This window comes from Acanthochromis polyacanthus, chromosome 12 (genome assembly GCF_021347895.1).
Source record: "Acanthochromis polyacanthus isolate Apoly-LR-REF ecotype Palm Island chromosome 12, KAUST_Apoly_ChrSc, whole genome shotgun sequence".
NCBI lineage: Eukaryota > Metazoa > Chordata > Actinopteri > Pomacentridae > Acanthochromis > Acanthochromis polyacanthus.
The window spans coordinates 25,712,024-25,737,048 of NC_067124.1; the positions used below are offsets into that span (position 1 = coordinate 25,712,024).

At 39.6% G+C, this 25,025-nt stretch overlaps 1 protein-coding gene across 1 annotated transcript in view; it reads left to right on the plus strand.

Moving 5' to 3' along the window:
* The window catches only part of agmo (alkylglycerol monooxygenase), a 64,125-nt gene that overhangs the window by 17,352 nt on the left and 21,748 nt on the right, over nucleotides 1-25,025 (plus strand). The window contains exons 4-10 of the mRNA XM_022197381.2: nucleotides 11,511-11,614; nucleotides 13,802-13,897; nucleotides 17,301-17,367; nucleotides 17,587-17,652; nucleotides 17,770-17,849; nucleotides 18,254-18,388; nucleotides 23,337-23,453. Of these exons, the coding sequence (XP_022053073.1) occupies nucleotides 11,511-11,614; nucleotides 13,802-13,897; nucleotides 17,301-17,367; nucleotides 17,587-17,652; nucleotides 17,770-17,849; nucleotides 18,254-18,388; nucleotides 23,337-23,453 (665 nt within the window). The remainder of the gene's footprint in view (nucleotides 1-11,510; nucleotides 11,615-13,801; nucleotides 13,898-17,300; nucleotides 17,368-17,586; nucleotides 17,653-17,769; nucleotides 17,850-18,253; nucleotides 18,389-23,336; nucleotides 23,454-25,025) is intronic.

The window sequence follows — 25,025 nt, forward strand, 5'->3', positions numbered from 1 at the left end:
TGATTTTTCCTTTCTTCCCTGTGATCCTGACTAAATTTAATCTCCTGAACTTCACCTGCCTGAGAGCCAGCATTGGGGACCTCATCTTCCAGATGTCTGCTTGTACTTTGGTCCACTCATTAATTGCTTCTATTACATGTAAACTGTGTTGCAGTTGAAATAGAAAGTCAGAAGTGTTTTTCTACAGCATAGAAGAATTAGCTGTATCAAAACAATGGCATTTTTTAAAATTGCTTGACATTTTATATTATATCACAGTAAAAGGTAATGATGTGGATTCCTGGAAGGTAGACAGATGTCGAGGTATTCCCTTTTTGCTGATAACCAGGGTTCAATGGCAAAGTCATGGCAAGGACTCAAAAGTTTCCACTAAAAAGTCATCCATCTCTTTCAGTCATGTCACATGATCCCTTCGCTGTGCAGGGCCACAGCCAATACAGACAGCTTCTAGAGTTTTATTGAACGAAATTACTGCAAACTTGGCAAATGCTTTTTTTGACTCAGGGATCAAAGTGTTAATTATATATCAAAACATGCTGCATGATAATATACTGTATAATCCTTATAAAGCAGAGCTACTGTTGATGAACTACTGGGTAATTTCCACTGTAGCTCTGCTTTTTTTGACTCAGGGATCAAAGTGTTAATTATATATCAAAACATGCTGCATGATAATATACTGTATAATCCTTATAAAGCAGAGCTACTTTTGATGAACTACTGGGTAATTTCCACTGTAAAAAAACTCAGAACTTTGCCTGTCGAATCCGATTTGAAGATTCACATTAACATGATTGTATGCAAGAGTCATCGGAACTGATTTTTGAGAAAATCGAAGCTGCAGATTTGACGGTGGCTACCATATTGCTGTTACAGACTATTTTTATTTTCTCTTGAACATTAAAAACAATGTAGAAAAACTATACAAAATACCAGTCAAAGGTTTGGACACACCTTCTCTTTCAATGCTTTTTCTTTATTTGTATTATTTTCTACATTGTAGATTAATACTGAAGTTTTGATGTCTTCAGTATTAATGTCGAACGTATTAAATAAAAACCACTGAATGAGAAAGTGTGTCCAAACTTTTGACTGGTAGTGTATATTCCCATCATTGCCTGCTATGCACCTCTCCTATTCCATTTTTTGTTGCATGATATGTGAAGTCTTGCATACAAGGTTTGTATTCTACATTGTAAGGGTTGTGCAGCAGTAGTTCAAAATGTTACCATATTTCAGGCCCCTTCTGAGACACCGTTATAACTAGCCTAGTTTACCAACCACTCCACCTCAGCTTTCTGCTTTTCTCATCAGTTAACCACAAGTGCGTGTTGTCACGAAGCTTTTCCTTTGCCCTGCTAGAATATAAAAACAGATTTATTATTTCCTTTATTTATAATTCCTCATTGAAATATTATCCCTTTTTTTCCTTTTATTGTACTGCACAGCGACTGGAAAAAAATGCTTGACTTCAAGAATCTCAGTCGGCTGATGATTCAACTCATCAGGGTGCAGTCTGAGATTATGCAATGTCATAAGGCAGGGAAAGTTATTTAGCTGATATTTGTGGTGACTGGTGGTTCCTAAAATGAGTAATTAAGCATTTCATTCATTTATTCTTTGTGTTTCTCTGTCTTTTGGAAGGTCACAATATGTCTATAATAGCATGCAGACTGTCAGCTACATCATTGCTGCGAATTTCACATAACTGTCAGAGTTTTTGTTTTTGTTTAACTCATGTTCAGGCAATGTAAAAGCACACAAAAAGTTGCTGAGGCAGAGATATGTAAGAATGATGTATATAAATCTAGGTAACCCAAAGGCCTCCAAGCATAAAAAAAGGTGTATTGACAGAAATGTGGGCAGTGAAGTTTATGTATTCAACATGTGGAGGGACCCTCTGCTCCCTGGAATGAGCTGCCCCTTTAAAGTGTTTTTGCTTTGCTAGCACCTTATTACATCCTCTGTAAGTGTTTGCTGGGGTGTCCTCATCCCTCCCTCACATTCAGCCCTGCAGACAGCAGCAGTTGTTAAGACAAACAGATGTGCTCAGCACTCCTCCACTGTCCTCCGTCCCCAAGGAGACGTCGTCAGTGTGGATGTTATTGTTTTAAGAGGAGCTCCTCCTGGCTGCGGGGCAGGGTGGAGGAGGTGTGGTGGGGGGAGGTTTAAAATGCCCCTGGGCGGCCAGGTCTCCATAAATCTTCACGCTGACGGCAAGTTCCTGGCCCGGTGCAGGTTGCGGGGCCAACAAAAGAATCCGGGCCCCTGCTTGGTTTGCTGGTTCTGCTGGTATGGTTTGGTCAGGATGTGGGGGTCTCACTCATAGCAGCAGAAGAGAGCAAGTCAAAGGCCTCATGGGAGGTAAAGATAACATCAACAGTGATCTATAGGTCTCTGTGCTCATACTCTGTGCCTGCTGAGTTTGTGTTGAAAAAGAGAGAATGGGGGAATGTCTGCTAAGAGAGGGAGAAAATGGTCTGATTGAACCGAAATACCACAAAGAGATAATATCCTCAGGGCCTTTATGTGCAGCATTTAAACAAAGTGTAGAAAAGAAGAGCATGTTATGATCTTTGAGAGGGTCACTGAGCTCAGCGGAGGCCGCAGTCTGGCTGTCTGCTGCCCTCGTGTGCTCCTCTCACTGCACGGACACACTTCCCTCTGTCAGCACTGCTGACGGAGGAGGTGATTTTGGCTTCAGACACACCTGAGGATGAACTTCCACCGATTGGAGGGATGAAGCGGGAATATGAATGATGAATATGAGGAAAGGGAGATATTTCAGAGAAAAACATTTTTTTCCACAACCGGGGTTTATTCATTCTTCTCGTCAGTATAGTTAACTGGTGACTTATCTGGCGATGTACTCAGTTTCTGTAGTTTACCAGTTTTTGTCTACTAAGCTGAGGCTGTTTATACTCACTGCTGTTTTATTTTCTCACATTCTTACATTTTCTTAACCGCAGTCGTCTCTGCTGGAGTGGTAAAATACATTACTTACATTAGAGTAAATACATTACTGCAGTAATTTTTATTTTCATGATCTCTGTCTAGTTAGTCTTCGTATGGAGGATTTGAACTGCCTAAATGAGAACAAACATGGGAACATACAGTCATGGAAGAAAAATTATGAGTCCATCCTTGTTTTCTTCAATTTCTTGTTCATTTTAATGCCTTGTACCACTAAAGGTATATTACCTGAACAACACAATAAACATGACAAAAAATGCAGCTGATTGCGTAATATTTTATGTTCTATTTGACATGCTGCTGGAAATTGGCATGAGTGAGAGACAAGTAGTGAAAAAACTGAAGGTCCTTAAGACAGACGTTCATTACACCAAGAAAAAACAAGGTACTACCAAATTGCTAGCTGGTCGCGGCAGGAAATGTCTTTCTACCCCATGAGATGATGGTGCACTCATCCGTTCTTTTGTCAGAAATCGTCATCAGACCTCCAAGTACCTTAAAAATGAGTAGGCACTGTGGAGAAATGTGACTTGTTCAGCATGGACAGTTAGAAATCAACTTTTTGAAGCTGGTCTGAAATCACACAGGGCAGGAAGAAGCTCTTCATCAACTAAAAGCAGAGGAAAGCACGGTTACTCTTTGCTGGGGATCATGAGGATTGGACTGTTGATGATTAGGCTAAGGTTCTCTTCAGTGATAAATCCAATTTTCAGTTATTTTTCCACTCCAGCCAACATACTGGTTAGGAGGAAGCCTGGAGAAGCCTACAAACCAGACTGTCTGCCTCTAGAGTAAAACATGGGGGTGGATCAGTGACGATCTGACGTTGTTTCAGTACGGGTGGAACAGGGCAAATGAACCAGGTCATGTGCAGGGCTACTCTTGAATACAGTCATCTTCTTCTATCAGCTGGAAAACTCTTTCCTGCCTCCAATGACTGGATTTTCCAACAAGACAATGCCCCTTGCCACATGGCAAGGTCAATTAAAGCCTGCATGGAGAACGAGAACATTTGAACCATGCCTTGGCCTGCTAAATCACCAGATCTAAATCCAGTTGAAACCCTGTGGACAATCATCAAACACAAACTGGAGAACCACAAGCCCAATTACAAAGCAAATTTTTTGGAATTTGGGCAACATGAATGGGCTGCTGTGACAGCAGAACAATATCAGAAAGTGGTGGAGAGCTTACCAAGATGCATGGCTGCAGTCATCAAACACAATGGCTATGCAATCAAGTACTAACTCCTGTGTGTGTGAAGCGACTAAAACAGACAGAAAAGAAAATGTGGAATGCCTGAAAGCACTTGTTTCTGGCAGTACAATGTCATAGCTATTGATGTAAGAACTTACAGTAAAAAATGTGATTATTTTCAAGAATACTATGGAAAATGGCTAGATATCAGCTCTTAAATTAAACTCTTATGAGCTATTTTTGCTGAGATCATCACATTTGTCCAAACAAATGTACATTTAGTTGTGCAAGGCATTAAAATGAACAAGAAACTGAAGAAAACAAGGGTTGTCGAGTAATTTCTTCCATGACTGTAGATGTGTTTTATGTATGCATTGACTGTGTCATAGCAAAGTCTGGTGTACAGTTTGTCTCCTTTCCAGAAAAGACAGAGCTTCTGTGTACCTTTTTGTAAAAACTAATGCTTTAAGTGTTGGCATGTATAAACTGCCCTCTAATGGGCGTTAGTTTAATGCTACACTTTGCTCTCCATCCATCCATCCATCCATCCATCCATCCATCCATCCATCCATCCATCCATTCTCTATACACCGCTTTATCCTCACTAGGGTCGCGACTGGTGCTGGAGTCTATCCCAGCTGACTCGGGCAAAGGCAGGGGACACCCTGGACAGGTCGCCAGTCTGTCACAGGGCTACATATACAGACAAACAATCACACTCACATTCACACCTACGGGCAATTTAGAATAATCAGTTAACCTCAGCATATTTTTGTACTGTGGGAGGAAGCCGGAGTGCCCTGAGAAAACCCATGCATGCACAGGGAGAACATGCAAACTCCATGCAGAAAGATCCCAGGCCCACCCCTTGATTTGAACCGGGTATCTTCTTGCTGCAAGGCAAAAGTGCTAACCACTACACCACTGTGCAGCCCTACACTTTGCTCTCTGTGTTGTAATTAGATTTTTTCGTAGCTGGAAAATTCATACCAAAATGAAAAACAATTCAGTTTCTCACAGTAAATGCATGCATTAAAAACGAAATATATGTAGAAATGCATATAGTATTTTACTATACTGTCAAGCATGGCTCAGTGGGTAGAGTGGCCGTCTTGCAACCAGAGGGTTGTCGGTTCGATCTTTGGCCTGGAGAGCTCATGTCAAGGTGTACCTGAGCAAGACACTGACCCCCTAACTGCTCCTGATGGGTCGTGGTTAGCGCCTTGCATGGCAGCTTCCGCCATCAGTATGTGAATGGGTGAATGTGACGTATAATATGAAGTGCTTTGGGTATCTTTCAGGTATAGTAAAGTGCTATATAAATACAGACCATTTACTTTATTTCTTTGTATGATTATTTTTAATGTTGACAATTTTCCGTAATCCCCACATCATATGTAAAATATACAATAACTGCTGCAGAGACCAATAAATAGAGAACAAAGAGGTTTTTTTGGATTTCAGCTGACTGAACTGGATCAATTGAAAAAGAATGTTAATACAGTAGAATGTAACAAAAAGTCACTTTACTTCACCTGTCACTTTCTATACATAGCTTTTACTCCCTGTTTGTGAGAGCTGCAAGTGGGCCTGACCAGGGTTAGTGTGTCTAGTTTAGAGTGTGTGACTGAGCTGTGTGGACAGCATGAAGTATGGCAGCGGCGGAGGGGAGTTGGCCGACCATCCCACCGAGTCCTGCTCACGCTGTTTGGGTTGGCACTCTATCCAACAGTCCTCCAATCCAAACACTGGAGGCCTGTTCACAGCCCATTACTCCTGTGATTGACAGGCAAACCCACCACTCACAGGGCTGCAGATGAAGGGTTTCACTTGTTAATGCAAAGAGTTTGTCGCTGAGGGTGATGATTTAAGCAGCTGATTGATACAACTGTAAAGGCATTTTATAAGGTTTGAGTGGGTAAAGATTGTCAAATTGGATCTCTCCCTATGCTGATTTTTCTTCTGTGTAGTCATATGTTATTTTTATAGCAGCATTATTCAAGGTACAGATTGGCAGTCATTGGTGCATATTGCAGACTCTGCAGAAGCTAAATTTATGGAGCTCAGTAGAACTTTGGTTCTTGCGTTTATATGACTCTAGTTATGTAAGCACTGCTCCTGACAGGGTGTAGCAGGATGTAAACAGTCTGTGTCAAAGTCTAACCCTGTCACGTTACATGACTGATTGGTACTTATAGGCCTTGATTATGTGTCATTACATAATTTAACAATTCCACTTAAAAACTAAGCTATTACTTCACCCTGCTGTCATACCTCTTTTGTTGTTGTTCACAGAAAGCCAGGATAATAAGATTTATTTTACATTACACTTTGTTTGGTTTTGCTGGAGGAGAGAGATAATGCACAACACAAAGTCAAAATATGTGAAAAGGGCCACATAAGAAATGGTGTGGTCACTAGTTTGTCAAATTATTGTCAGATATTACAGTAATTGGTTAATCAATGCTACATAATCTGTGGTACAGTTTCTTAAATATGATGAGTTGGATAGATAGTTAGATTCAGTGGTGGCTGGTGGTGAAATTTGTTGGGTGGGCTAACAAATGCATAATACCGATTAAATGGTTAACACAGCTGCAAAAGCAACATCACCTCTGATACACACAGTTACATCAATTACAGGTACACTATACTTTTTTAGTGCTCTACATCAACACACTCACTCACTCACTCACTCACTCACTCACTCACACACACACACACACACACACACACACACACACACACACACACACACACACACACACACACACACACACACACACACACACACACACAGCACTACAAAACGTGTTCCAACTGCAACGACTGCCCACAGATAGCCTGCTGCAACTGTCTTATTACAACTGTTTGGCGACATGTAGTGCAAAACACGCCTTCAGTACAACAGATGACCTCAGCAAAAACAAGGTGTCAGTCCTTTAACAGGTCAACATGGGCCTACCTTATTTGAAAAGAAGCTCACATTGACGGCCGATGTGATCCCAGTCTCTTCACTTCCAGCTTTTCCTCCAAAGACATTGAGGAAAATGGACATGAAAGCAAATAATCCACCTCGTTCATGCTAACGCCCGCCATAGCATAACCTTTTGTCGTTGCGTCAAAGGCCTGTGGGCTGACTGAAGTTAGCCCAAGTGATCAGTAAATCACGGGGGCGGGACATGACACCTGTCAATCACTTACAAGAACGAAATGAATGAAAGCCACCGCTGTGTTAACTTGCTGCTCTTGTTCAAAAGTCAGTGGCCTGTGGGCTGCCTGAAGTTAGCCCAAATGATCAGTAAATCACGGGGGCGGGACATGACACCTGTCAATCACTTACAAGAACGAAATGAATGAAAGCCACCGCTGTGTTAACTCGCTGCTCTTGTTCAAAAGTCAGTGGCCTGTGGGCTGCCTGAAGTTAGCCCAAATGATCAGTAAATCACGGGGGCGGGACATGACACCTGTCAATCACTTACAAGAACGAAATGAATGAAACCGGACTGTATCTGCTGGGGCTGTAAAAAAATAAGCCCATTTAGAGATATTCTATGTTTTTCTTTTGACTGATTGGTGCTGTTGCTACCTTTGTTTTCACCTAAACTTAAAACAATCTGTTGTAAGTTATTTGAAAAATAATTTTCTCATCTTTGCCTGGGAGGGCTTAGCCCTGTTAGTCCATTTATACCAGCCGTCCCTGGTTAGATTACATCTTTATTGATCCTACAGTGGGGAAATTTTTGCTGTAACAGAAACAGTAAAAAGAAAAAGAGCAGCACAAAATGAACACAGTGCACAGATATAAATAGATGCTTCCTCTTTATTGAAGAAATATGAATATAAATGTTTACAGAAAAAGAATTCAGTGAAATTGCAGATAGTGTCCTTATTTTCATTGTTATTGCAGTTAGTACATGGGTGAAGTGAACTACTGGGAGAAGGCTTGATTGAACAGTCTGACTGCAGCAGGAAGGAACAAATATTCGGATACCACCATAACGACTAAATATTCGGGTCCAGCCCTGGACTACTCTCAACAAGGTAGTAATGTTTCATCATGGGTAGGGATGGGCATCTAGCCCCGGTATTAAACAAGCGCTGGGCTAAAATTTTTTATTTCCAGAGGATCAATAAGATCTGCCGTTAACGGTTTGTTAACAGTACTTTAGAAAGTAAGAAGAACATTGTGTTGTACATTTTTGTCATGACTGGAAGACTTGTATTTGATGTGTATGTGTCTATGATGCCTAATGTACCTGATTGCCCCTCATGGATAAATAAAGTATTTTTCTGATTCTGATGATGCACTTTTCCTTTCCAAATCAGAACACCAGGTATGTGATGGGCAAAGCGGCACAAACAGGTGACAGACATTCAGTAGTGTGATTAAACTTCACTACAGCTCAGATAGAAAAGATTTGCCAAAAGAGAAACAAGTTGTTTGCATGTCTGAGCAGAAACATCTACTATCCAGTATCTAGGTGAATGTTGTCATTAGTGGCAGAAGAAGCGCTTTTACTGTTTTCTTCACTAAACTACTAGAATGACACAGTGAAAATACCGTAAAGCTTTAAATTCCATTATAATGCTGGATAGTTAAATGAAACGCATTGCTTAATATTTTATTTGTGAGTAAAATCTTTGACAATGTCCACAGTTCTCTTATCATTAGGACTTATAGGATTAAGTTGATCATTCAGAACAGCTTTGTATTGATCTTCAGTAGACCCAAATTCAGCCAGCAAAATAGCAGGGTCAAAAAATCTCCTAACTGTGGGGGGTTGGCCACCACTATTTGAGCTATTCTGAGTTTAGTGGACATCTGACAGGCAATCACAAACAAGTGTTGTCTGTAGATGTGATATAAAAAGCCATAAATGTCCCTTACCTGATTAGCGTGCACTCATCCTTGTTATTCCTGAGAAGTCTTGAGTTAATGCTCGCTGGAGGCCAGATGGAAGTGCCGTCCTCAGCATTTCTCTGCTCTTGCTGGGAACGTGGGCTCTGTGGCATTGGTTCTCACCATTAACAGGGCTTCCCTCCTGAATAGGCCCTGCCAAACTATGCAGCGTCCCGCCGAGTCCAGAGATGAGGACATGGGCTTGCAGTGAAGCCTAGCATTTCCAACTTCCTATCAATGACAACAAGCATCAATCTTAGCCGCCCTTAGTCCTGGACCCTGCCAAGCATGACTCCAGTGAGCAGAAAAAAAGCAAAAACCTCAGGCTGCTGGAATTAAACAAAGGCTGGATTATCCTCCGAATATGTCTCTTAGCTGGACAGTTCATCTTTGAATCCCCCATGGCTCAGAGCGGAAGAAGCGTCATAATTTTTGTTCTTGACTGCTGTAGATGCAGCCAGTCTCCCCCCTTACTCCCGTCTCACACTCGAGCCTTGTCTGCAGACTTCTGTCAGTTGCGTTGAGAGGGCTAATAAAGTTTGAAATAAAATCCAACCTTGTTGCTTCCATTTTGACTCAATCCAAAATACACCATTTAACACTGTATGTGACACTTCCAAAAACATTCTCTGTGACATTTATTCTCTCACACCTGCTGAAATCCAGCAATAACCCTGTTAAATAAGTGAGGTGTGGAGTATTGCTCAGGAGCGGTAGTTTTCACTCGGGGTTTCCCAAACACTTGAGGAATTCCACCTCAGTTTTCACTGATTAGAAATGTGTTCAGACAGATCGTGGTGCTGCTCCGCTCTCACAGCACTCACCTTCAGTTCTCAGCAGTATGTTTGTTCAGCTGCAGTGGAGTCTCGACCCATTGGGCTTTACCACTGCCGGCCTCGATACAATTCACAAGTTTATTAAACAGAGAGAAAGGAAGAGTTTGAGATTTAACTTTTGCATCCTTATCTTTGAATAGAAGGGAGTAATCCCACATTAAGCAAATGTATTATGCTTTATGTGTGTGTCTTTTGGGATACATGTGAGACAATTGAGCACTGTTACCACACTATAGAAAACACATGGATGTAGCATGCGTATCTGAAAAATGAAGCCAATGTGGAAGTACAATAAACTCGCACTCTTTCTAATAACCAGCAGGGGGCGACTACTCTGGATGAAAAAGAATTCAGGTTGCATAGAAAATTCTGAGAACGTAGCTTTGCCTCATTTGATTTATATTCTCAGAAACATTTTTTAATGAGTTTGTAATCTTTAAGATTGGTTTCAAGTTTTCACCAATACAGCATGAGGTTCATAATCTAAATTATGCTCCCATTTAGAGTAAAATAGACGATCAAGCCGGGTATGTGGCGTACATAGTGCCCTTGAGTTTCAGTGAGATCCACTTCTCACTGGTCATGTGTGGTTTCGAAAGACCAAGATAGAAACTGAATTCCAAAACAAGGGTTCAAAATAGTTGAGCTGACACCAATGGGTGACCTCTACACTTCCTACATTTTTCCAACTATTTCTTTAAGGTAGTAAACTAAAATTCTTTCAGCTAAAAATAAGGTTGTGTATGTCTGTAAAAACACATCCATTCCTGTGTGTCAGTTGTGTGATATTAACCTTGACATTTTAGCTTGTCAGCCACCCAAAACGAAACCACATTCACTCATCCTAAATATCTTATTCAACTCAAATTTAATAGTTTGACAATCTAACCCTTAATCACAAATCCCATTACACATCAAGGCTGCCATATAAAACCTAAACCTCATTTAATAACTTAAGCTTACTCTATTATAATGGATACATTACTATACATAGTATAATGCATATAAGGCTTTGTGGTTCTGTAATATTTGAAGGTTACTGTTCTCTCTTGTACGGCAGCAGAAGCCAAAGTGGACAGGAGGTGCCAAAAAGCACAGACCAGACGGGGTGGTCCGGAAACGGTCTGGAGATCCAGTGAAACTTAACAAGCATGTTCCCTTTGGATCTTAAAATGAAGTGTAACACCGATATTAATGTAGCAAGTATCACAACACAGCAGAGGAATGTAAACTGGAGCACTGGGACATCAGGCTGGAGGCTAACCAGCTGCAGCCGAATACCCCCGTAGTCATAATAGCCTGAAACCCCACCCCCCCTTAATGGCCAGCGAGTCTCATGCCTCGAGTTTTCATCACGGCTGGCCAGGAGCACAATTGAAACGACTCTTTTTGGTGATGAAAGTGTCAAGTTACTCATCTGGGGAAGGAGCACGGTTGATTTTTGGGTAAATCACTTGTTGTGGTGGGAGGATTCGAGGCTTGTGCATGAATGTTGTGTAGAAAGTTACAGGAATGCCGTTAGCTCTTTAAGAATAGGGAGAGAGTGAATGAAGTGACAAACTAATGTTATGTTTAATCTCTGTGTGCATGATTTTCTCCAGAGGTGGCCGTGCTTTGGGCTGCTCATCAGGTTCACCACAGTTCTGAGTACTACAACCTCTCGACAGCTCTCCGACAGTCCCTCACGCAGCAGTTCACATCATGGGTAAGATATTATAAGAGATATGTATATATATGCCCTACTAAAGATTAAGCAGTGTATAGATAATGATATATGGATTGATTAACGAATGTGAATAATTAGTGACTGAAAGTGATATTTTCTATTTCTCTGTGCCACAGAGCTCCATTGTTGTCCTAAAACTATTAAAAACACATCAGTGATCCCCACAGTTGCCCTGTGACATGTTCCTTAATTTTCTTGATCACGTGCACTATAGTTTACTTTCAGTCAGTCACGAGTATACCATCCTGCTACTGTAATTACTCATTAGAGTATTATTACCTGCCAGCGATAAATGTCTCCAACGAACACACTGTGTACATGATTGCCTTCAGCTACAATGGATAGCTGTTTTATTATAGATTTAATCATTAGAAAGGTAATATACAAGGGTACTTCTTGGCCTCACCTGGAAACAATGGCTGTAACTCAAATTTCAGGCCTAATTGTCTACTATAAAATCTGATATCAATGTTCACAAAATCTCAAATGTTTGAAAAGAAAAAAAGGAGAGTAAAGCTTTTAGCTGGTAGCTGTTGCATTCATGCTCACAGCACAGAAGCAGCAAAGCGTGGCTTTTAGCTGTTGCCCCATGCACCTAAGCGCTATGCATTAAGGTTTGCTAATGTAGGATAATGTCAATATGGTAATTTATCAGTGGATACCCTGGATATTTACCCCATTGTTGTGTGCATGTCTTAAAAGTGACCCAACTTTGGATGACAAAGTGCTGACTTTGATAAAAAATCAGCAATGTTGTGTATCCCATGTCTGAAAAGGGTTAAGCAATCCATAGAATACAAATACCAAGAGTAAAAAGCTGTTACTGGACCCTTGAGTTGGTTCAAAGTTTCAATTTTCTTTTAAAGCTCATCATTCCCAATATTGCTACTATTTTTGATAACTCCTCTTACTGTGCAGTAGCTAACGACTGGAACACCTTACAAAACATCCTCAAATTTGCAACTTTGACTCCACTCATCACCTTCAAGCTTAAACTCCAACAGATTGTAGTTGACTGTTGCTCCTGCTGATCACTTCAGACCTTACTTACATGCACATTTATATATACACACACACTTTGGTACACCTCGTGCATATTTTTTTCACTCATATGCATATTCTCCCATGCTTCTTACTTGTTAACTTTTGTTATATGATATGTTTATATGTCTATTTGTGTCTGTGTATTTGTTCCTGTTGGCGCTTATTGGCCAGGTCACGTTTGCAAATCAGAGCTGATTCTCAAACATTTTTCCCTAGTAAGGTAAAATAAAAGGCAAAATTCACTGTCATAAAAACTGTGCTTCGTTTCAAATGTTACAGTATACTCACATACCTTAAAGGTCCATTTTTACATCCCTGTTCCAAGGAATCAAAGATGAACTGACTCGACTGTTTGGTCAAAGATCACCATGATTGCAAAACATGTCTTTGTCCATAACTCAAGAATTTATACACTATTTATGATGAAATTTCAAAGAAATGATTAATAGGATAACGTTGAACCCTTCAGGACTGTGTAGATTTTGTGTTGCTCGGTTGAAGATGTAAGGAAAGCATCTGTGATCCTGAATTTTTATCTCCGTTGCAGCATCATTCATGTTTGAAGTATTGTCATGGCTCCAACTCTCGCAACTCCATCACAATCATATTTATGTAATTCTAGCAAAATACTACAATGTTTTCACCGATGTGAGCACATTTATAGAAATTATTCTGTTTTCTGTTGTCTCTTGCAAAATTATTGCTTTTTAAAAATTGAAAGGTAGCATGTTACGTAACAGCATCAAAACCGACATTCATTACAGCAAGATATTAGAAAGTCAACACATGCACACGTACAAGAGTCAGATACTGGAAATGGCACTAATTTGGAATATCTAAGGTAGATTTACAAAACATTCTTACTTCAACTAGAAATGTTCTACCTGTCAATAGCTTGGCTTGTGAATTGTGCATTGTGTTGGAGTGTTGAAGCTGATAAATAACACAGTATACCAACAAAGACAAAGACATCTGCTGGGTTTGCTTAGAATGAAATCATCACCGTTCAAATGAAACCAAATATCTGTTCATTGCTCTGCCTTGTGTTGTTGGAGCCCTGTGAAGTTGTGTAAAGATGTTCCAGGAGATTTCTTTGACTTGGTTCCCTTCTCTTTTCTTCAGATTTTCTACATTCCCTTGGCTCTGGCTGTACCTCCATCCATCTTTGCTGTTCACATACAGTTAAACCTGCTGTACCAGTTCTGGATCCACACAGAGGTGAATAGTTCTTTAATTCTTTAATCCATCTGTCTGTAGTTGTGATAAACACTGAGCACAGAAGCAACCTCATGATAGCAGATGTGTAGATGGATAAAAGATTTGGTGTCAGGTTGTTGTATAGATGTTTTATACATTTGCAATGACACATAATGTCCTGTAACATCAGCTGCCATTATCCAGAGGAGCCACCGGTTCTATTTTTCTTTCTTGACCTGTATCATCATTTTCAGTGTCTCCAGATGAATAGCATTAGTCTCTTACTATATATTTCTATATAAATATATTTGATAGATCTTTTGTAGATAGTCTTTCAGTAAAGCGGTTCCATATGATGAAACTTTTAAGAGATTGCTGAAATTTGATATTTTCTTATCATTTTAAATGGAAAACCTTTAGGTTGTTTTAACTAAGCAACTTAAGGAATCACTCCGGTAACACACCACGAGCAATTTCTATTCTTTTCCTTTTATTTTTGTTTGTTATTTTGCAACTATGAGATGAACCACAAAGTCCAAGCTGCCTTGCTTTTATAAATATGGGAAAGATCATTTGTTATGTAATGCAGTGATCAAATATATAGCCCTGTATGAATTTGCTCGTCTATTCAATGTTGCTATGCAGAATTAATATGAAAAGAAAAGTTATCTTTCTCCCTGTGCCAGTACTAATCGCTTTGTTAAGCCAGGCTTTTGTGGATTCAGTGCTGTAGTGGAACCTGTATTCAATAAAAAATAATGAGATTTTGTGAAATATTCCAAACAGAAGCATGACCACTCTGTCTGCCTTTAAAGTGACTGGGAGTATCACTTTTACAATCCCTGCGATCGTTAGAGGGAATGAATGGATTTGGAATGCCTTCCATCTTTAAGTGCACTATTAGTGAAAACAGTCGTAATAGTCACAATTTTCTGAGGGGATGTAATTTATGCCTCCTTTATAGGCTTTTTTTGATGTCATGTAATTTACTGGCTCACTATTCGCTGCAGCTTCAGAGCTAGAGTGAAGTGGTGGAGACCCCTTTCATTCAAGATAAAACTCTCACGCTCGGCTGCCAGACACAGCCATTACATGGAAATAATGAATCACTGAGAAATTCTGTCCAGCCGTGCACATTTCTCCAGATTGAGAAGTCTGTCATACGGGTGTGAACCATCAAAATATCTGAATTGCAACTTAAAGGAAAACATAAACTGTGTGAAATGTGCTGTGTGACCTTTGCAATCTGTAATGACTCACTGGTGCATCTGTTTGATATCTTCCAGCTAAAATGATTAATGTGTATGAAATGTACTCATAAGGCATCCAACTGCATGATTGTTTAGACCGGACCACATGTGGATGGGCTCTGTGTGTGTGTGTGTGTGTGTGTGTGTGTGTGTGTGTGTGTGTGTGTGTGTGTGTGTGTTAATGGGTTTATTATCAGTAGTGTTAACATCCCTGCTTTTGGCACTTTGTCCCATTCACAGTACTGCAGTTGTTAAGCCACCACCAGTGCCATCAAAGAAATATAGAAATTAATCAAGTTTAGCTGTTTATTGACAAAAAGAAATTATAAGCACAGCTCACATTTTTGTCACCCAACTACATCAGCATACTGTCGCTTTAGTCTTATCCCAGCATCAAGGTAATATCATAGACTGTATATAAATATGGCTCAGCGTGAGAACTTTAGCCATTTTGCCATCATGTCACCATTTTAGGTGGAGTCATCTTGTGCCTGACTTGGAAATTACATCCAAAAAGAGCAAAGAGGTGGAGCAGGATTTGAGTTGAGGCTGGCCACGTGTGTCTCTGAACACTTTTTAGTGACTACACCATTAATTATGCATAACTTTAATCCTTAATACAATTTAAATGGTTGATTTATATAAAAATTCACCTCCAGAGCAGTTGTCATGAACAGAGAAATTAACTATTGACACTAAAATTATTTCTTTGTACAGGCTCTAAACATAATTATTTCTGCTGAAAATGGGGCATTTTAACATTGTGATCTATGGGAATTGATTCTCTTTTGAGCCTCCCTCTACTGGCTATTCAAGAAACAACAGTTTTGGCAGTTCTGTGGTGGCCTCATTTTTCTGCCACTGAGGTTGCCGCTTCGTCAAAATTTCCCTGAGCAAATGTTTTTGTGCAAGAAAAGCTACAGCATCATTTCAGGAAACTCATTGTTTGTGTACCCTGGAACACCATCTGGCATTCAGAGGAATTTGTTTTTTGTGATCCTTCATGGTCCCTTTTTGGCGACCACATATATGTTGGTTTACTGTCATCATCAGTCCAGATTTTCCACTTGTAAACAAGAAATTTCATATTTCAATGTCTAATAGTCAGATAGCCATAATGCTATCCAGAAGATGGAACTTTTTTTTTTCATTTTTGACACTCCATGAACTTTTCTATTGAGCCAAAAAATGTAAATTTTGTACACAAGGTTCCCTTAAAATTTATTGATCGCTTTCATGCTTCCAATGGGAAAATAGACCTCTTTGATTCAGTCTAACCCTAACCCTTGTGGTAATGTCAAGGCAAAAGGGTTAATTGACTCATAATTGTGGCATTGGTTTTTCCTGAAGGTGCAGAATAGAGATATTGTGGAATTATATCATACATAGAACTTCTGCATTTAACCCGTTGCGCTTCAGTGTCCCCCCCGCGGTACATTTTGAGATCTGCATAAGCAATTTGCTAAATGTCTGAAACTGCAAACGCAATTATACAAACACTATACGCCGATGGAAAGCTTAGATTCTCATGAATCCGCCGGTATAAACCACTTTCAGATGTGATTACTACAGTGGGTAATATAAACACATTTGTCCGACAAACAACGAATATCCATCCATCCGTTTTCTATACACGGCTTCACCGTACACAACGCGACTCACATTTCCGGGTTCATTATTACACACAGATGAAAATATTCCACAAGAAACGGCCATAATCCAACCTTGGACATCCAGACAAAACAAGCCAGTAAAATATTTTTTCCAAAACATGTCTTGAAGTCGGCATATTATCCACGAATAGGTCGTTTTCAAGGAAATGCACCTCGCGATGCGCGTCCAATATTCCCTGTATTCCTCGTCATATTTTTATTTACAAATAGAATATTAGCGATTTTTTGTACTGAAATTGGCTGGAATTGACTGCAGCTTAAAGTGTTAATTTACTGGCAGATTAAAGACAAACAACAAAAACAAAAACATGTTTTCAAGCATCGTGTTATATACATGTTTTAACACTTTCGGAGGACAGAAAACACATTGATGCTATGATCGTAGATTGAATTGTATTTTTTTAGTACATTACATATAGAAAATGCAAGACATTATTACTTTAAAAATGTGTCTGCTTGCAACATATCTAATAGCAGTGTTTTGATATTGTTTTCTTTCAGTTGATCAGAGACCTGGGACCTCTAGAGTGGATCTTTAACACCCCAAAACATCACAGAGTTCATCATGGTGAGAAAAGTTACATTGTATAAGTGAGAATTGGAATCTAACTTTATACTGTTGCGTATCAAACAATAAAGACTGAAAGGTTGATACAGCAACTGCTCATCATTGTGGAGAAAAAGGACAGAATTGAAAAAAGGGAATTAAAGGAGCATGACAATTATCTATTTATTTATTTAGCAAATGAATAATTTCAGCGGTAACCTCACAGTGTGACCTCTACAGGGAGAAACCTTTATTGCATTGACAAGAACTACGCTGGAATTCTGATCATTTGGGACAGAATATTTGGTAAGCAAAAACAATTTGCATTTGCTTCTATTTCGGTTTTCGTTTTTTTTAAATATAAGTTACAAGAATCATTGAATACAAGTTAAAGACTAATTATTTTGTGTGTCTCCTCCTCAGGCACCTTTGCTTCAGAGACAGATAAAGTGATATATGGCCTGGTCTACCCTATCAGGAGATTTGAAATCCTCCACGTTCAGGTCAGTCTTATCTTCCACCATGAGTGGGCCATCGGTCAAGCAGCTCACCTCCATCTGAGTGTAAACACCTTCAGTAGATGAGGTGTGAGCTCATGTTTCCCCCGCTGGCTGACTGGCCAGTTTGTAACCATAACATTATTACTCTACTCTAAACAAACTGCCCAGCTGAGGTGAAAGAGGCCAATAAAACCAAATGCCAGGTGGATGTTATGATTATTTTTGCTGCCCTCATCATTGGCAGCGCACAGTGTGAGCGATGTCCTGCCCAATGAAAGCAGAAACATTCCTACTCAGGATTAATTATCGCAGCTATTGCCTCGTTAGCGTTCGTCAGTTAAATGTAGCGTTTTGACTGTACACTGATGTTTGACTTCTGTTTTTTTTCCTCTCTCTCTCTCTTTTAGTTCCACTACTATTTATATTTGTGGAAAAAGTCCAAAACTTACAAAACAATCATCCACAAATTGGCAACTTTCTTCAATGGTCCAAGTTGGAAACCTGGTAAATCCCGACTGGGCGACCACATCGACAATCCCAAGGTTTGCATCACTGCTCAAAGAAAAATGCCCTCAGGCTTCATTACCCATCATTTTGACACACGCAAAACACAGGCCTTAAATGACTCAGAGCATTCCTCATTGAGGGATTCATATATTCTTAAAAGTTTTACAAGGAACTGCCACATCAAATAAAGCTGCAAAGCCTTTGTAGAGGCAACACAATAAGTTCAGTTTCACTGTCTTTAAACACAGTCTGCAGAAATAAAACCACATTCAGTGGAGTGTAAAAGTGCATGTGCGTGCATGTATGTATGTGTATGTGTGCAGAAAGAAATACAGGCTCCAGCTGAATGCCCCAGTGGTTAGCTTTGAAATAACGCTGATGGTGTCACATATTTAGTTCCCTCATGCTTCATACTTGAAACAAAAAAAAAAACCTCCCTTTTGTCTTTACTATTAAATTGGGCTCTTAAACGCAGAGTTGGAATTTAACTGAAATATCTTTAAAGGCTTCATGTAAGCGGCTTCTTGTTGATATCTGCCGGTAAGGGAAAGAAAGGAAAGAGAGGGGAGTAAAGGAGGAGAGAAGGTTTCAGCTCTTTGAGAAAAACCAGAGCAACAGGCTGGAATACCTACAGAGTTGGGGATGGGATGCAGGGGGAACCCACATGTGGTCTTTCGGTTCTTCGGGATCCTGGGAAACCCCCTGAATTGGAGTGAGGCATCTGTGATTGGCCAGTTTTTTGTTGTTGTATTTCATCCCCAAGAGAGGTTGTAGTTTCAATATAAAGCCCTCAGGCCTAATCACTTATCATTATGGACGCATTGGAAGACAAAAGCAGGCCAAATGACTCAGGGAATTCTCACAGAAGGATTCATACACACGTGGACAAAATTGTTGGTACCCCTCAGTTAAAGAAGGAAAAACCCACAATTCTCACTGAAATCACTTGAAACTCACAAAAGTAACAATAAATAAAAATTTATTGAAAATTAAATAATCAAAATCAGCCATCACTTTTGAATTGTTGATTAACATAATTATTTTAAAAAACAAACTAATGAAATAGGGCTGGACAAAAATGATGGTACCCATAACTTAATATTTTGTTGCACAACCTTTTGAGGCAATCACTGCAATTAAACGATTTCTGTATTTGTCAATGAGCGTTCTGCAGCTGTCAACAGGTATTTTGGCCCACTCCTCATGAGCAAACAGCTCCAGTTGTCTCAGGTTTGATGGGTGTCTTCTCCAAATGCCATGTTTCAGCTCCTTCCACATATGTTCAATGGGATTCAGATCTGGGCTCATAGAAGGCCACTTTAGAATAGTCCAACGCTTTTCTCTCAGCCATTCTTGGGTGTTTTTGGCTGTGTGTTTTGGATCGTTGTCCTGTTGGAAGACCCATGACCTGCGACTGAGACCAAGCTTTCTGACACGAGGCAGCACATTTCTCTCCAGAATGCCTTGATAGTCTTCAGATTTCATCGTACCTTGCACACTTTCAAGACACCCTGTGCCAGATGCAGCAAAGCAGCCCCAAAACATTACTGAGCCTCCTCCATGTTTCACCGTAGGGACAGTGTTCTTTTCTTCGTATGCTTGGTTTTTGAGTCTATGAACATAGAGTTGATGTGCCTTACCAAAAAGCTCCAGTTTGGTCTCATCTGTCTAAAGGACATTCTCCCAGAAGCGTTGTGGCTTGTCAACATGCATTTTTGCAAATTCCAGTCTGGCTTTTTTATGAGTTTTTTTCAGCAGTGGTGTCCTCCTTGGTCGTCTCCCATGAAGTCCACTTTGGCTCAAACAACGACGAATGGTGCGATCTGACACTGATGTACCTTGGCCTTGGAGTTCACCTTTAATTTATTTGGAGGTTGCTCTGGGCTCTTTGGATACAATTCCAACGATCCGTCTCTTCAATTTGTCATCAATTTTCCTCTTGCGGCCACGTCCAGGGAGGTTGGCTACTGTCCCGTGGGTCTTGAACTTCTGAATAATATGAGCCACTGTTGTCACAGGAACTTCAAGCTGTTTAGAGATGGTCTTATAGCCTTTACCTTTAAGATGTTTGTCTATCATTTTTTTCGGATGTCCTGGGACAATTCTCTCCTTCGCTTTCTGTTGTCCATGTTCAGTGTGGTACACACCTTTTCACCAAACAGCAGGGTGACTACTTGTCTCCCTTTAAATAGGCAGACTGACTGATTATGAGTTTGGAAACACCTGTGATGTCAATTAAATGACACACCTGAGTTAATCATGTCACTCTGGTCAAATAGTTTTCAATCTTTTATAGAGGTACCATCATTTTTGTCCAGGCCTGTTTCATTAGTTTGTTTTTTTAAATAATTATGTTAATCAACAATTCAAAAGTGATGGCTGTTTTTGATTATTTAATTTTCAATAAATTTTTATTTATTGTTACTTTTGTGAGTTTCAAGTGATTTCAGTGAGAATTGTGGGTTTTTCCTTCTTTAACTGAGGGGTACCAACAATTTTGTCCACGTGTGTATAAGCCTCAGTATTTGGAGGAAACCGTTACACCCAGCAAATCCTGGATGACTTTGTAAATGGGACACAACAAGCTAATTTTCAACAGTTTTGAAATTCAGCCTGTAGGAGACTTAAAAAAGATCTGTTTTGAATAAAATAAAAACTTAAGAGGCTTTGAGCAGTGAGAAAGGTCATTGGTCAACACATTGGACTCATGAGGTTTTCCCCAATTTTTTTTATTAGTTTTATTATAAAGTTAGCAATTTTCCTGCCTTTGATCCTATTTTCTTTTCTGTTTGTCATGTCTTTAATCCACCCCTCCCTCAATGTTGCTTATTGTCTTTTTAGGGTCTGTTAAAGTTATATTCATTGACATTTCCAATATTTTAGAAAGCTTTCTCTTTGTATGTGTGGATTTTTTTTCATCAATAGTCACTGGGTGTATTTGAATTCTGTAATTGCCTCTCTATGTGGTAATTTTTATTTTTTACTGGTAGAGTGCACATTTGTCTTGCATGGTTTAAATTGCATACCAATGTTCAAAGGATTCACTGGAAGCGATGCATTCACACACAGAACATGATGCAAAACAAAATCCAGTTGCAGACATTTGGAAGAGGATGTGTAGTTGTTGCTTCTTTGAGTGTTTTTTTTTTTTGGCTTTATTTGACAGGTTAGTGAAGAGGCAGACAGGAAAGTAGGAAGAAGAATGGTGGAAAGACCTGCAGCAAAAAGCCATGAGCTGGAATTGAACCTAGGGCGCAGCATCAGGGACTCTAGCCCCTGTTTATGGGTCATCCATTCAGCCAACTGAGCTGTCTGGGCGCCCTTTAGTCATCTTTTTTAACATAATGTGACAGGATGAATCCTCCAAGCTCAAAATTTGTTTGGCTGCACTGCAGACTGACACGCCTGTTCTTCTGTTGCATTTCTGACTAAACTCTTACAGGATATTGTCTTCCCCCAGTGGTAGCTCACCAAACTGAATTCTAGGGTTGTGGTCAAATACTCAGAAATTATGTCATGTATCTTTTCTTTAGCACTTTTTGTTGACTTTAAAGGAAAATGTCATAAAGTCAAGGAAAGATGTAAAGGAGAATTCATAAGGTCATCGGAAAAGGCAAGTGGTGCCAAGAGAATCCATCTGCACTTATTTAGTTATGTAGTTATGCACCAGTGGATTGCAGAAACGTCCAGGTGTTCTTACTGTGTTGTTTCATGGAGGCTGTATTAAGGTGGACAATCCAGTGAAAATCCTTACTTCATTACCAAGGTTGAAACTGAAATAACAAATAATAACATTATAAGCCACCAGTCGCAAAAATTAAACAGGATATTTTTCACATTGAGAATAATTGCACGTGGTCACCCTTTTGTTTCTTCTCGACATGAACCCCAATTAGTTTGACTGTATAAATTTAAGGGTTAAATTAATCCAAGTTCAGCATAGCTTGTTAGGCCTTATATTGAAATATAAACATCATCCAGCTAAAATATCTCATACCTTTTTCTTCTGGACAAACTTCTGTGTTATAAGCTTATTCTGATCTGATTATCAGTCTGTAATGGCCAAAGAACCACCGTACAACTCAGTTAATACCTTGAAATATTGACTTGATTGTTCAGACTGTGAATATTTACTGTGACAAAATAGTTGATCCCACAAAGATGTTATGATCAGGTAAGATAAGGACACTACTGCAGTTACTGAATGGCCAGATGCTGTCACAAGGAATTAAGGGTCGACATTATTTCCTTTCTTTTCATGTAGGATGGACCAGCGTGCCCTCTCCAATACTTTTCCTTAGCATTTACAGAAATTGTCCAGCTCTTTTCTGAGACACTCCTGTGCAATTTCACTCAGAAACCTTCCTAAGCGAAAGAGACTATTCAACCAAAACCCCTCAGCCTGTATTATTGAAAGATGCGTGCCAGTGACACTGCCTGTCTTCCCCATCCTCCACTATAGACACGATTTAATGCATTGCAATAACACACAGCTTCTTCAATGGTAAATGGGTTATTGTTATCTTTTGCGATACTACGTCAATTTTCACATTCTCGAGTGAATATTTTGCATGCTCCTGGATACTATAAATATATCTATTTCTTTTTTATTACTTATAATTCCTTGGATTTCAGATTGACATAAGGAACCTAACAGGCGGTGTGGATGGGGAGCATTTTGGCTCACTAATTCATGATTTTAGTGGTCTTTCAAGTCAGAAATAACACACAGAACACAATATTCTTCACATATATTTGTATTATTTGTTAGTAGGGAGTCGGAGTTCAAGCTTTTCACTGCCCCAAAAGGTACAATGAAAAATTTCTGAGCCTGTAACTGTTAACATGCAGTTAAACTTGAATGAAGTGCTGTTATATAAGTATAGACATGTTGGCTGATGTTGAGAATCTGTCCAGAAAATTACTCTACTTACTCAAAAATTAGGCTTTGGGGAATTAAACATGTTTATTTTCCATGTGCAGGTTACCGGAAAGGAAGTGCCTCATGATCCCAGTTGGTCGATGCCTTTACAAGTTTATGTGGTCATACATTTCCTGCTGGTTTTGGGGACTTACCATGAATTGATTGAAAACAAGATGGTATGTATTTCACCCATTAGAAAAACTGTAAATGAGAATTTTCTCTTACAGTTGATCAACAGATTTACTCCCTTAGCTCAGAAGCACCTCAGCAATACTTCTGATAAGAGGGAAGAGCTTTATACGTTCATTTCTTTAGTCAGACGGAAGATTGAAGTTGGTGACCTTTTCATCCCAGACTAACTGTTGATATGTTTAGGCTACTGTAATCCCTCATATAAAGTATGACAAGGTGGTCCAGAGCTCTTAATTTAAAGTTGCCTGGGTTCTTGTGTGTTTGTTTGCCAACATTATTTCACCCAATTATGCAGTTTGTTGTGGCTGATCCTTGGTGGAGCAGAGTCCTCTACTTAGGCAGCAGGAAAAGACTAGCTCTGTCTAACATCATGACAGAATGACGGATCGACATTCCCCTTTAGAACAACCTTTGTCTATTATTTTCCACTCGACAAGCCAAAAGACCCCCTTCCTGCTTCTTCAGAAAAAAACAGAAACAGGTCTCCTCAGCAGTTATCTTTGGAAGGCTTTTTTCCCTAGGCATAGTTTTGGTTAGCCAAAAACTGCTGTCACGCCCAGCCTCTTCAAACTCCCAAATAAAATGGCCTGTCTTTCTTTTTTTTTTTTTTTCTGATCATGACCTCAGTTGTGGTCCCCCCTCACACACGCACACACACACACACACTCACACACACACACACTCACACACGCACACGCATCTCCTCCAAGGGTTCCCCTCCTTCCTGACGAATGAAACACCAGCTGGTGGTCCAGCAGTGAACACAAACGCCTTAATTGTCGAGTCAACCATTTCCCAACCCAAATAGCCTTCAGGATGCAGCAATCAGGACTTGGAGGGAAAATAACAAAGTGAGCACTCTGGCCCAACAATAAATCATGTCACTGTTATGTATTTATACCCACATGTTCGCTAGCTGCTTATTTAGCTTGACAATTGATGATACACTGCTGGACAATTTATGGGCTTTGCGTTAATTCAGAGCCATGAAAACATGGCTATTTCAAACAAGAGAAACTACTCTTCAATTACATCATCAGGGCAACGTGTATGTTTTATTATAGGTTTGCTAAACAGTTGCTATTAGAGGCAGGGAGGGAAATTGACCATGACAAGACTTTTTATTTAAACGCAAGTCTGCATTAGTGTTTTCGTGTTTGCAGCATTGGGACATTGGTGGTGCCTATAGTGCAAGTTCATTTTGAAGCACTACGGAGCGACATTTGACACAACATGGCAAAATAAACTATTTAATTTATGTCAAATATGGAAAAAGTAAAATTTTAGGGTCTCATACAAAAGCACACGATGACCAGAATTTCTTTAAAATTGTCATTTAACAGTGATTAAACATTTTCTTTTTACTTTTTAGTGTTTCTTTTTATGCAAATGTAAAAAACAAAATTGTGCATTTTAATTCTATGCAAAATTAAACATACAACTTGTGACTATTAAATAAATAGGCCAAGGCAGTAATTCACTTTTATTTAATTCCATTTTCCATAAGTACTCTGCAGTTCATGCATGCATGTTGTAGTTCATCTTCCATGACCTGA